Raw genomic sequence first — 14,536 nt, forward strand, 5'->3', positions numbered from 1 at the left:
ATTATATTATAGGTTTTTCTAAGTTTAATTTTCCCAATATCACTTGTATAAAAAATAAAAATAAAAAATAAAAAAGCACTTAAGCTTCTAAATATTGTTGTAAATCTATTGATTATGGATGACCACCACAATATCACTCATAAAACTAACCATAAAACACATCATAATATCATTGTAACCTATGCACTAAGGATTGTAATTAGTACATTTATGGGTTGTAATTATATGTTTGTAACCTACCAATAATGGGTGGTGAATGTTTGTCTATTCCGAAGCCTATAAATAGTAGGTATTAAAGATGAATGATATACAAGTTCATAGAACAAATTCTCTGTCTTTCTCTTTCTCTTATTGCTCTCTACAATTCCCCATAGTTTTATAAAACGTTATCAACACGATGTTGCTCTTTATATTATTTCTTTATATGAATTTTCTTTTTTCTATCTAAGCTAGAGTCATCACATGATTTAGAGTTTTCATGTACTCACCTGCATGACTTCATGATGCTTATTATTCTTTTATATTTTATTTTATTTTATTATCATTTTGCTATCTTGGTGTGATAACCATAATAACAACATAGTTATTTGATATGCATAAACATAGTTAATTGGTATGCATGGTATCCGAGTGTAATAACATGCATTCATATCCTCAAAACAATTGTAATGCATGCATACGCCTAATATACTTGCATAAATGTTTACTATAGCTATTTGAAAACAAAAACGAATATGCATAATGTATAAGGAATAATTTAATGACATTTTTTCTTTTCTTCTTTCATACAGCAACACTTTTTTTTTTCCTTTCACACTTGACATGTTTCTCATATCTAATTATACATTAATTAATTTGTTTGTTTATTAATTTTAAGCATGTTTTTTAGAAGAGATTAGAGCCTGAAGTTCCTCGATCCTCATCATATAACTAAATTAGAACCTGAAGTTCCTTTATCAAATCAGAATCTAAGATTCTAAATAAATATTTTTGCATTATCCCCAATATTGTCAGATAGAAACGTTTATTGGATAAACTTCATACTTTCTTTTGTGGGTTGTATTACACAATCATTAAAGTAGTTGAAGCCCATGCCATTTTATATATTACATTATTAGTTCGGTTGTGGCATATTTCCAATGAACAACAATCCTGTCGTACATTTCATTACTGGCATTCAACTACATTTATGTATTTTTGTATGTTTATGTGCCTATTGCACAAACGTAATGTACGCGATGAATTATCAATGCAAATTCAAAATCGAAGTTGGTTTTGATTGTGCCTGCACTTTACTGCATGTTTTAAGGATTGTCCCATTGATTAGACAACTTTCCCGCTGTTAAGGGGAGATATGGCAGTTCTGAAGAACATCGTGAAAAGAGTTGAATCAATCCACTTTTGTCTCATCAAGATAATGCATATATAAGTTATACATATGCTAGCATGGATTGTTTTTCTTGTATCACAATCCATGAACATGACAATAAGTAACTATCAATAACTGATATATTGCATGCCTAAAGCATGACATATTTATAGGTTCTAAAAACTTAACTCCCAAGAAATGGAGATTATTTGAAAAATCAAGCCCTATTGAAAATAATGATTTATAGGAGGTTATGATCCACAATTTCCAAAATATTCATCTTAAAAGAGATGTTTGTCCTATAAGTGATAATGGAAGCCCCTGAAGAGACATTAGTACCCTAAAGTACTAAGAATGCTTATAAATTATGCATGCGCATACACATGAGAATTATGGGATCACGAATTGATGATACATTTGGTTTATTAGTAGCTACTACAATCATCAAGGGCTATGATTATATTAAATCATATTTCATGAATGTCGACAAGTTAAGTGATTGACCAAAATAGAAATAGGCAATTCCATTTATCACTAAATATGAAGTGTGAGATATTGAACTTATAGCTTAAACACCAAATTACAAATGAAGGTTACAGATTGGTGTATCATCCTGCTAGAGACATAATTTTGGTCTCCCATTATAGATGCATCCACATTTCTATAAGTACAGATGTTTTGCCATGATGGTGATGACTAAAGTCTGTTAGTTTGGGCCTAGGCTTTTCAAAAACCAGTATACCTTGTGCGTCGTCTCGGGCACAAGATTGTTATTTTAACGTCAAACTTATAGCATGTGTTAAATGCAGATTTATTAAGACTGTATGTGTTGAGGCCCAAAAAAATCCAAGGCTGGGCCCAAATATATTTTCGGCCCAATACAACACCAAGCGAAAAATTCTTATTTAAGCAACATGTTAGGTTACAAGCTTAAGTGGGCTCAAGCCACGCGAATGCCTGGGCCTTGTTGAGCGGGTTGTGGTATGGATGATTACGAGCATTCACGAGACCCATTGACGATCCAAGGAGTGGAAGTTTTGGGCTACTTGGGAGCACCAAAACTCAAGCCCATTCCTTGAGCCCAAATATATGGGTAAGCATGAGAGAAAACCCAATAGCTCATCACCTTAAGAAAAGGCCCAAACATCTTAGAAAAATATCCAATAGCCATAGCCCATAAAAAATCCCACATCAGCCAAAGCTTCCAGCAGTCTGACGAAATCAAAGGGAACTCCGAAACAAAACAGCCTAGCCCAAAGATCGTGGAAATTTCCAGCATATCTGTCAAAACCATTAAAACCAAGTAAACCCATGTGCTGATCACCTTTTTTGACTAGCACTCTTACCCATTCTTTCCTCTTCAAGCTTTGGTAAGAAAATAAGAGACAAAAATGGGTGGCTCCTCACCCACATGGAGAAGTCCAGCTGCCTGAAGACCTTGGAATTCCAAAAAGCTTTATGCCTACATGCTCAAACTAGGGAAGTTTCACCAAATAAAATGGAATGAAAGAAAGTGAAGGAAAATGAGAGAGGGTGACTTGATAAAATTAAGGTTTTCAGTGCCTATAAAAGGAGCCACTTTCTACCCAGCAAAAACAACTCACCTTGGTTACTGCAAGCCTCCCAGCAACCATGAGAATTCATCGAAGGCAAGCATCCCCTCTAGAATCCTTCAATTTCATGCTTTGTTCTTCCATATTCCTCCTTTCTCTCTCTCAAAACCCACATCCAGAAAGAGCAAGTATCATCTCTCATCTCTGGAACCCTTCGATTTCAAGCCTTGTTCTTTCATTGCTTCACATTTTCTCCTCTGTCAAATCACCCAGGAGCTTGATGAAGCTTTCATCAAGCAGCTGGAAATATGCTAAAGTCACCTATGCTTCCATCTTCTTCCTCTCTTTCCATAAACACACATCTAGGGAGCAATCATCATCTCTCATCCCAGAAACCCTTACAATTTCGAGCCATATTCCTCCATCTCCTCCCATCTCAGCTCCTTCTCTCTCTCATGCTAAACTCACGAATGCTCAACTCCCATGCCATAAGGTTCTCATGTCAAGCTTAAGAATTTATCCGTAAGCGACTGTTGGTTTCATTGGTGAATAAGACCAAAGTGTTTCTTAAGGCTCAGCTACCTTTTCGAAACACTCTTGGGGCCTAATCTTTGAACTCAGACTCAAGGGGCAATTTCACACACGTTTCTCTTTTTCGCAGCCCAAGCCCATTTGTCGATGCTGAATAAAAAGACCTCTACAGTATGATACATTTTGAAGGCTCATTAAATGAAGAGATCTCTTCACAGAAATAAAGTGCCATGAAATTCTTAATTAAAGGATTGACACTAAGAGCCCAAAGCTCAAGTTATGTATTCAATATTATTATGATTGATCTAAAATTCTTATGTGAGTACTTTGACTTTAAATTCGATATTGTTACAACATTGTGTTTGGAACACCAGTGATCTTCCTTCAACAGTAAATTCTCCTAAAATCATGTATGAAAACATTGCTACTTGTATAATGAAAGTGAAAGAATGGTTCATCAGGGCCAATGTAAGCAAACCTCTTTATTGAAGTATTTTTTCAAAGTCAATATTCTAGAAGTTGTTGAAGATCATGGGGGAATATAAATCAGGGGGAGCATCCCAGTTCTACTACATACAGGACATATGCGTGTTGTACTTTTTTTTTCCTTCGACTAGGTTTTTGTCTCATTGGGCTTTTCCTAGCAAGTTTTGAACGAGGCAACAATAAGTGCGTCCAACACCATATCAATGATCCATAAAATTGTTGCACTCTTTTCCCCTTTGCTTAGGTTTTTGTCCCACTCGGTTTTCCAAGCAAGGTTTTTAATGAGGCAACTATATCATTATATGGTAGACATCGAAAGAGGAGTGTTGTAAATCTATTGATTGTAAATGACCACCATAATATCACTCATAATACCTACCATAAAACACATCATAATGTCATTGTAACCTATGCATTAAGGATTGTATTTAGTACATTTATGGGTTGTAATTATGTGCTTGTAACCTACCAATAATGGGTGGTGAATGTTTTTCTATCCCCAAAGCCTATAAATAGTAGACATTAAAGATGAATGATATACAAGTTCATAGAACAAATTCTCTATCTTTCTTTTTCTCTTATTGCTCTCTACAATTCCCCCTAGTTTTATAACACAAATAACTTTCTTATTTTTTGTTTTATTTTTTTACATATTTTACTAAAAAGGAAAATTGTGAACACCTCGTAACCGCAAATGAATTTAGGGTTCAGAATAATGAATTTGGGTCAAATTCAAGACAACCCATCAATTTTATTTTTTTGCTAAAGTTAGGAAAGGGAAGGGGGAACTCACACATAGGGATGGCAACGGACAATTCGGGGCCAGGTATGACAAATACCATCCCTATCCCCACTCCCCCGATAAGAAATTACTAATCATCACTACAAAAGAGGCCACCACCATTAACGTAATAACCAGCAGTTAACCACAACCAGTAACACTAACACTTAGAAAACTGAGTTTTACAATAACGTAAGACTTGATTCAGCTAGCACTAATTTCTCCAAAGTTCGAAGTTACAGTCCCATTAGAAACACAACTTTATGCTTCAGTTGAAAACAAAATGGGCCTTGTACCATCCTAAAGAGCATCCCAGCCGAAAGGACTTTGGAAATCCGCCCTTGGGTACCAGGAATAAACGGTCTTTCATGGTTAAAAGAGTACTAGAATATATTATAAACAAAAATTATAACAAAAAGAGTTCTAGAATATATTTTAATTTACTGTTATGAGATATTTACATTCACTAGAGATCATCCACACCATGCATATGAGTTCATCAAAGGGACTCTGCAAACTGGGGAGCCTCCAAGTCAAGCTCTTGTCCCATGACACAGTTCATAAGCCAATCACTACTAAATGTCCATATCCCCTTATTTACAGCCAACAATACTTCTTCCATGTCTTCTTCGCATGCCACAAAGATTGTTTTTGAAGCTTCATTTACTTTCTCCAATTCACTAATAATCTGAATTTGATCCAACATTAATCAGTGTCGACCGTTATAATATGAAGACACTACTTAGAAATAAGACATAGACTAGCAGCGTTTTAGTTCTGAAAGCCACAATGAAGGAAAATGAACATGGCAAACAGGTATACAAACAAAGTGGGCCATGTACGTCATCAAAATTCACAAGCTCAATATTGTGTACTGGCAACAATATCCCTCCCAATGGCAAATTCGATATTCCTCCCAAAAAGTTTAAGATAGTTCTGAGACTAACAGAGGAGTAAACATTCCAGATTAATATCATTACCATTAACAGTTTATCTCCTGACAGATGGGAGAACAATGATTATATAAAAGTGAAGTATTAAGAAAGAATGCACGAAATTGTTTTCAAGACAAAATGCCAAGAGACATTCTGGTCATCCTTTCTCCCCATATTACCCTCTTATAGATCCCTATCCCTATAATAGATAATAATCAATTTAAGGAATTACAATCTCCAGAATCCACAACCATGTTTATGATAACCAGTAAAGATCAAGCACAGTGAACCTAACAGTTGTCACACAACCAGTTCTGAGCAGTTTAATGAAGACGGGGAAAATACGGAAAATGCTATGTTGAAATTGCATCTTGCTCAAGCTGGTGTGTCCGTGTCCAAATTTGAGAATCTTAAGTTGATATCTTGACACTTTTGTAAAACATGCATTTTTTTTTTCGTTGCTTCCTCTAGAAACTAATAAAGGTGAAGATAAATATTGAAGCACAAAACACGTTGTTAGCAGCGAAAACGCTTTCTGGTTGAAATTAAGGTTTTCTAAAACACATCCTGCCAGTTTGGTAGGTTTCATTTGCTAAAAATTCATTTTATAAGCATGACATACAGAATGCAAGATGCCATTCCCCTAGACCATTAAAATGTTCAAATTTTCAATCGCAAGCATGCTTAACCAATATTTAGATTCAGAGTGGGGAACTTACATTTCCTCCAGCAGACCTGACAATGCAAGATAACATCCTAGCAGTGGGTTGAACATGAGCCGCTATGTATACATCGTAGCCTTTAAGCAAGCCTTGGGGACTTGCTTTTGCTCTGAGAACTGCACCTCTTAACTCAGTTTTATATTTGAGCACGTATTCTTTATCATCTAATATGTAAGATGATTCATCTGAAAAAAAAGAAATCCAACAATGGGAAAAAAAAATGCTTAAGGTGTTACTAATACAACAAAACCATAGTCAATTCAACTCACCCACATATCTTCCTTGACGAAAGCTTTCTTTCAACCAGCTGGGAGAAACTATCCAAGCTCTGCACAGCACAGAAAGCTCTATTAAATAATATAAATATATTATAGGACAAACAATACTAGACTTTTCCTAATAAATTACGGCTATAAACAGAAATGAGTTGTTCATAATTGGGGCTTACACAGAAATGTGAAAAAATACCAGGAATAGTTGGGGCTTACACGTGTTGTTCATGTAGGCTATAAACAACCTATGTTTGGGGATGATTGAGCTAATTCAGTTGATTTTATGTAGCTAAATTATGGCTACTTTTTTTTTCCGTATAACTAAACTCTGGCTACTGATTGAGCTAACCTAGTTGATTTGATTGAGCGTTCACCGACCTTTGTGTTTATTGAGGCTATATAAGGCTACATATATTACTCAACTAAGGAATGACAAAATATGATGATCGTCTTCTCCCTTTTTAAATGTTCTTTTCTACATGTTATCAGAGTGATATGCTTCTGAGAGCTACCTAACCCACAGCTATCCTTACCCTACTTTCACCACACAATAAAAAGGAGAAAGGCATAGAAATTTTCTTTATAAAAAAAATTATCTCTTCTCTCACTACTATGTTGTGGATTCCAATCAATCTTAATCGCCACATCAACAAATCCAGTGATCCTAAATACATAACTTCCATAATACATTAACTCCACCAATGAAATTTGACTGTGATTACACCAACCAACCTTGATATAACTGGCAATCTCCCATGTGAAATAGTTTTCTGCTATTTTGGTTTAACTAAACACATAAGTTTAGTTTTATTTTTTATTTTTTATAATAAGCTAGAGGATTAGGCAAGATTAGCTCCTCAGTGAATGCCACAGGACGCAAGCATCCACCCTTGATCCCAGAGGAGAGAGGACCTACACTTCGAGGAGCCCCTCATTACAGAATGAGTGTTAATGTAATGGTGCTTTTTGAAAGCATAATGTGTGGACACAAAGGGAGTCCCCCTTCTATCATAATGCCTATTAAAGATGTGAGGAATATGTTCAGCATATAATTAGTAAAGAAGATCACTTCATAAAGGCATGTAATTTACATAATTGACTACAAAACCTATGAGATCATAAAATGTAACAGATTTTTGCACTAGCAATGACAGTAGCAGAACAAGAGAGAGAGAGAGAGAGAGAGAGATTGGCTACTAACCCTGAACAAAGAGCAGTACAAAAGTTCAAAGTTGTTCTCACTTTCCCTGTGACAACATGTGTGCTTGTGCTTCCATCCGACGTAATAGCACCACCAAGGTCCACAATTACCTGTATATAAAACAAATATAAAAATCAACAAAACTCAAAATAATTATATGCAGTGGAGGGGAAAATAATTAAATTTCATTCCAAAATATTGGACCCTAAAACTGAAAAATGATTATCAGTGTAACAAGAAAAAGTAAAGGAAATGCATTAAAATGATCAAAAACAAAAAAGTACAGCCTCCTTATTTATATAACCAACAAAAACTCATCTTTTCTGGCACATTATATTAGTTTGAAGGATAGGAGATCTTATTCTTTTAGGAATGATCTCCAAGCCGCGCCCATGATCAGGTCACGCATAGGAACCACTGAGCAAGGAGGAAAGGATTACAGTATTGTATCACCATCTAAGATATTAATTGGTCCCCTTTCTAATGTCAAAATAAAATAAATATCTAGCAGGTCCATTCAGAAGCCCTAGATTATTCACCCCACTCTTCTTGTAGGGTGAGTTCAAAGATAGAGAAGCAGGATTGAACAAACACATGCACACACACATTATGAATTAAGTTGTTGTGGTAGCAAACTGCACTCTGCAGATAGAAGACATGATCTTCAACTCAAAATGGATGCTAAAATAAGATTGAAATTGACATCAATTATTGATATCTGACAAACAGAATTAATAGAATGTATACCTTTGTGAGATTTGCTTTCTTGGTATCATCAGCAATATTCATCAACATGATTTTAAAGAATTCTCTCTGTGTCTGAAATTCCTTCCTGACTAAAGTTTCTGATGTAATATTAACAGGTCCACATTCTTCAGCATTTTTTTCCTTGTAACTACTACCCAAAAGATCTCTAGGAGGATCTGCAACTAAAGGTTTGTCTTTGTAAGAAACAAAGGAGCAAGACAAGAATCACTTCCATCAGTTTCTGAAACTAAACTGAAGTTAGACTCAGATTGGCAGCCAACTTGATGGCTTCCCTTTACTTTCTTTGACTTCAATGATGACATTGAAGCTTCCCAGACCTTTCTCTTTGCACATGAAACTTGTTTGGAACAAGAGCAGTGCCTTACATCAGCATCAACGCCACTAGTGAATACCTCTGCAGCACTGACGAACTTGCTGGAGTCCTCTTTGATGAGAGGAACTGGATCCCTGATACACTGCATTGTTTCCCGACACTGAGAACCTACAAAAACATAAATCTTTAATACTTACCATCATAACAGATTGAAGTTGCCTATGCAAGATATATGGGCAACTGAAATGTCAATCAATTAGTGTTTGTAAATGAAAAAAATTTCATTTTGATCAAGAATTTTCATAATGGTTTAATCTACAGTAAGAAAACGTGCATTCATATGATGCATACCCTTTCGTTTATAGGTATATATTATATATATATGTGTGTGTGTGTGTGTGTGTGTGTGTGTGTGTATAATGAAACCACTGGAAGTTCAAAGAACTTGAATAAACGCATAACTACCTACCTTTATCTTCTTTTTGAAGTCCATTTACCAAATTTTCAGGCTGACAATTTTCACTTCTTAAAGACATTCCTTTAGAAAATCCCGGCAGTTGGTTTTCCAAAGCAGTAGATGACTTTCCATTAGGCTTCAATAAAATGCCCAACTTCAAAGATTCTGAAGTATTTGTGGAAACATCCTGGTTAAGATGTAAAACCATGAGGGTTGAACCACCAGGAAAGCATAAAGCTCGACGAATGTCAGCTTTAATAGGTATCCTGCGGCATTTACCCTTGGTATCCACCTCTGCTATTGATACAAACCCCTGCAGTTTCGATCAATTTCTAGAAAACTTCAAAATTGACAATCAAATGAACAGAAATTTTAACAGTATTTTAAAAGGAAACAAAATAGAAAAGAAGTAGCATATGGCACTAAATTTCCAGAACATACTGTCAGATATATATCTTTAAGAAGTTTCCTTCTCTATCTAAATGTTAGATTAATTATGTTGTGCGTGGCAGACCGCGTTTATGTGAGAGAGAGAGAGAGAGAGAGAGAGAGAGAGAGAGAGACAATGAGGAGAGAATTACTTTCTTGTGATACAATATTTCCATCTTCATTCAAACAGAACAAACAAAATAATGATTGCCAAAACCAAGATGAAAGTACAGTTACTATATCCTGCTCCAATTCTGAGGATTTACATCATGAATTACCTGTTTAAGCCAAAATCCTTCAGAATCCTTGTCTCCCCAACAGAATATTGTACATATACCAACACTCTGAAGTCTCTTTCTCAGCTCCATGAACAAGCAGCTACCAAATCCCTGGAATTACTGATTTTTTTAGTTAACCAGTAAAAGCAATTTCCAAATAATCCCACAAAATCCATTGTAGTACTAGAGAGTTAATATAGGGGAGGGGAAATATTGAAAGGCACATAAGTAACAACCAAACAAACGATATTCACTCTTAGAAAGGAGCATTTAATCATGTTTATTGGGTGTAAGTTTGTTCTCATTCTTAAGAATCGAAACATATAGCTCAGAGGAACAGCATCCCAATACTAAACAAAACTTTAATCATAAGTAACACAATAAAGAATAAAAAGAACTGCAAAAAAGAAAACATAGGAGATAAAAGACCTTGTGTTGGTAAATTGAACTGACAGCAGCAAGAGGAATCTCAGCATACTGTGTATCAGCAGGAACTATTTGGTAAGTGATTGCAGCTATAACCTGCAAAAATAAAACAGAGGGTAAAGGAAGAAAACAGAAGAACAACAATTATCATTAAGGGAAAAAAAGGCAACTGAATTTCATTCCCATGCAGTAACTCTATTCAAGCCTAAATACAAAATAATTTAAAGGGAGTTGATTTTCCCACTCCTCTTTTGTCCACTTACACTCCCTTGTATGTTATAGTAAAAAGTATTTTTTTTAAAAACAAAAGGGAGTGTAAGTGGACAAAAGGGGAGAGAAAATTATCAACATGGACACAAATGTACGGGGGAAAAATTCAGTTGACAAAAGCACCAGAAAAAAGAGGACAGCAAGCCTACCTCTTCAGAATCTCCCACAGATTGCGATTTCAAAAGCAAAGTGCAATATTTCCTGAAACAAAATATATATATATATATATTTATATAGATTATCAAAAGCCACCTTGATAGATGTCGAGACAAGATGTGAAAACAAAAATAGGCACACAACTAACGAAAGGTTTATAAAATAAAAGAAGTTAGATAATGATACCCATTCGTAACGCATCTTTCTAGAAACATTGATTGCTTTCCAGTATTGGCAGCAAAATTCATTGCAGGAAGTTCCCTAATATACATCTTTAGTACTTCCTACAAGGAACAAACCCATATGAGATCATCCTTAGCAGAAACGTAAAGATGTCAGGTCAATAAAACTAACAGATAAAGAGGGCAACTATTTCACATACACACACACACAGAGAAACAAGGGAAGATTAGCATAACAGTATTACCTGGAGATAAGATTTTTGACAGCTATCGGCATCTTTGGGATTAACAACCACGAACGAAGGATTACCAACTAGAAATGTTTCATATGACGCAATACTATCATTATTTCTCTCCATCTCTTTCCTCACTGCCATAAACAACAACCCAATAAGCACAATCGACAGTAACTTACTTAAATACGAATGCAAATATGAGAAAGAAAAAAAAAAAAAAAAGGGTTAAAGACTTGGACTTTGTTTGGTTTTAAAGATAACTATTGGGAAAGGTGGAAATGGTTGTCGAATAAGTACCTGAGATGCTGATTTTGGCGCTCCTGGAAACGGAGATTTGGAGGGTGTTGGGGTCCGACTGGCAACTGAAATTAGCTGCTTCCACTGTGACCTCGCAATTACCTGCAAAGGACAAGCGATTAAGGTGAGCGAATGGAATTGAATTTCTAGGGTTAGGGTTTCTTCTGTGAGATTTTCTTTACCTATTGGGATCGGAGAGCGTGAGGAAGACGGTGTTGCGGTCTTTCTTGGCGCCATAAGAAATGAATGTGTGGTTTTTGATTTTGGAAGTGGGAAGAGTGAGAGGGTTAAATAGGCGGGAAAGAAATGAGGACCAACTTTTAAGTGGGACGGGATGTTCTATTTATACCCCACTAATAAAAGCACTCCTTTTTTTTTTCAGAAATTCACTTCCGTTGATTTTATTATATATAAACACTAAAATCTATAAATTAAAGGAAAAAAAATTCCAAAAATAATCAGTTAACTATTTTTTTAATTTCAACTAACCAAAATTTGATGGTTCACATTGTCATGTCGTTAAGTCCGTCAAAATATTATTAAAAATAATTATATGAAATGCATGTGGCAACCATCACCACCCCGCGAAGTCCACACCTCTTGAATTGCCATTGGAGCCTATAAACAAAGGAAAATGTTAGAGGCACCAATTTTAGGCACCAACTAGCTAATAGAGTGTGAGTCTCGGTTTATTGGCGAGCCCCATCTTTATTAGAGAGTTGGTGCTTAAGTTAGTGTCCAAAGTTAATACCTCTAGCACCACCCATAAACAAAAATATACGTTTGGTATGATCTCCTTCTATATAGTAAACTGTTCAGGTGACACAGCAAATAACATACGTTTGTAGCTAGTGATTACTAAATTAGTAAGTAACTGGCACGTGTACATCCATGAGTGGCACGTGTGTTCCGCTCAGAATCCTCAAAACACACACTGCAATCTAACGTGGCAACTCATATCCATGCAAAACGCCACATTCCTCCACGTGCCTCTCCCCCAAAACACCACAGCCCTCCACTTTTAACCACCGGCGACCGCCACCTTCAAACCACTAATTTTTTCAACTCTCTTTGATATTTTGGTTTCAAACAAAACACCGAACACCACCTCATATATAACGCTCTGCGAGAACAGATTTTCATCGTCACCATGGCCCCATGGGAAGTCCTTGACCTAGTTTGTCACCATCTTGACCCCAAATCCCTTGCCGTAGCCTCATGTGTGTGCAAGTCATGGCTCATTTCCATGTCCTCTGATCACCTTTGGAAGCCAATTTGCACATCCAATTTCCCTTCTCTCTCTACCCTCAAAATCACAAACCCTACCGTCCCCTACCGCCGCCTCTATGTCATTGGCTGCTCCGCTGCCAAACGCCGCCGACAAACGCCCCCGAAACCCCGCCTTCTTCTGGACAACCTCATCTTCACAATCAACATCTTCCACCACGACAATTCATCGTCAAACAGTTTATGCACTCTCGCAAAACCCGGAAACGAGCTAACCCTCGATCCCAATGGCATCTTCAAGTTCGACATCGATGTTGATAACCACGATGCGTTTGAGGCATTGGAAGATGAGGAGGCGGTGAGAGTGACGTGGAATGTGGTGTTGGAAGGGTGGAGGGGTGTTTTTGGGATGATGGAAAATTGTAAAGGGAAAGGAGGGGTGGAGGGTTGGTTTTCGGAGGAGCTTCCTTCGCCGAGGTGTTGTTGCGGTTTGAGTGCGGTTGCTTGTAGTGGGATTGTGGCGGATTTGAAGTTGGGGTTTTGTGATGGAAGGAGGAAGGTGAAGAAAGTGAGTGTGGGGATTTTAAGTGTTGTAAATTGGAGATACGTGAGCGTTGATGATGCTCTGAGATACTTGCAACATTTTCTTCTACCTTGTGCTGTATGAACTAATTACATCATTTTTTTTTTTTTTTAATGTAATTTGTAGTTTGGCCTACAAGCCTTTTATTGGGTGTTTGGTGTCCCAGAAAAACAAATCGGAACTGATATATACAAGCAAGAACTATGGCTCAAATTCCTTTTTTTTTGGGGGCCTTTTGAAACCGAGGAGAAGGTCAACCTGGGTCCTGCCATACAGATACAGTCCAAACAAAACGTATTAGATTGACCTATATCTTTAATAAGATCACTTCCAGTCAATAAATTAATAATTGTGTTTTATTATATTTAAAAATGTGTCATTAAATTTGTTCGTGTGTGTGTGTGTGTGTAAAAGCATGGGACAAACTTAAGGACATGGTGGCTTGGTGCAAAAGAGGTACCTTGCTGGCTGTGACAAAACATGGCTTAGAGCTCGACCAAAAAGAAGACATGGCTTTAGAGCTATATGATGTTTCACCACATTTTGTTTTTCTTACTACTTCCTTTTGATTTTTGTTTCAACAACTTTGTGCGTGTAAGTATTGTTTTAAGGCAGGACCAACAACAAAGTAACATTTTCTTTTGGCAAAATGCAGGACCACGTTATAGAATGAGGACACACCAAAAGCAAGAAAAGTTTGGCACCATTCCGAGGAGGACTAACACAAAGACATCCAAGTCATTTCTGAAAACTATCAAGACAATCCAAAATTCCGTTCAAAATACCCATCAATGTAAGACACATGTTTATTCCGTCAAGATATTGAATGTAAATCTGAATGTATCCTTAAATTGCAATAAAAATCGAACTACAAAGTCAACTAGTAAGTCTGAAACTAGAAAAGTGAAAATTTAACCAAGCTGCATGGACGAAAATTGACTTTTTGTCCCCAAAAAAAAACACAAAAGCAAAATGCCCCTAAAATCTGTAGACAGACACGAGTGTATAAAAATCTTTATTTAGTCTGCAACCACGTTCAAGCCTGATCCATTGAAGTGCGCATC

At 36.4% G+C, this 14,536-nt stretch overlaps 2 protein-coding genes across 2 annotated transcripts; one reads left to right on the forward strand and one right to left on the reverse strand.

The window, feature by feature from the left end:
• Nucleotides 1–5,126: 5,126 nt before the first annotated feature.
• On the reverse strand, nucleotides 5,127–11,954 carry LOC103339295 (N-acetyltransferase). The gene is given in 14 exon segments (XM_089042128.1): nucleotides 5,127–5,408; nucleotides 6,375–6,562; nucleotides 6,647–6,705; nucleotides 7,851–7,960; nucleotides 8,598–8,815; nucleotides 8,818–9,099; nucleotides 9,401–9,701; nucleotides 10,096–10,206; nucleotides 10,525–10,617; nucleotides 10,941–10,992; nucleotides 11,134–11,231; nucleotides 11,375–11,499; nucleotides 11,663–11,764; nucleotides 11,845–11,954. Coding segments are annotated over 14 exon segments (1,983 nt in total). The 5' UTR covers nucleotides 11,900–11,954; the 3' UTR covers nucleotides 5,127–5,219.
• Nucleotides 11,955–12,759: 805 nt separating this feature from the next.
• LOC103339253 (F-box family protein) lies at nucleotides 12,760–13,671 on the forward strand. The gene has a single exon (XM_008242524.2). The coding sequence runs from the start codon at nucleotides 12,813–12,815 to the stop codon at nucleotides 13,554–13,556; it is 744 nt and encodes a 247-aa protein (XP_008240746.2). The 5' UTR covers nucleotides 12,760–12,812; the 3' UTR covers nucleotides 13,557–13,671.
• Nucleotides 13,672–14,536: the final 865 nt, after the last annotated feature.

This window comes from Prunus mume, linkage group LG8 (genome assembly GCF_029339155.1).
Source record: "Prunus mume cultivar Tortuosa linkage group LG8, ASM2933915v1, whole genome shotgun sequence".
In the NCBI taxonomy this organism is placed as follows: Eukaryota; Viridiplantae; Streptophyta; class Magnoliopsida; order Rosales; family Rosaceae; genus Prunus; species Prunus mume.

Coding starts and splice junctions, on each gene's coding strand:
- LOC103339253 (XM_008242524.2), top strand. CDS start 12,813: ATGGCCCCATGGGAAGTCCTTGACCTAGTTTGTCACCATCTTGACCCC.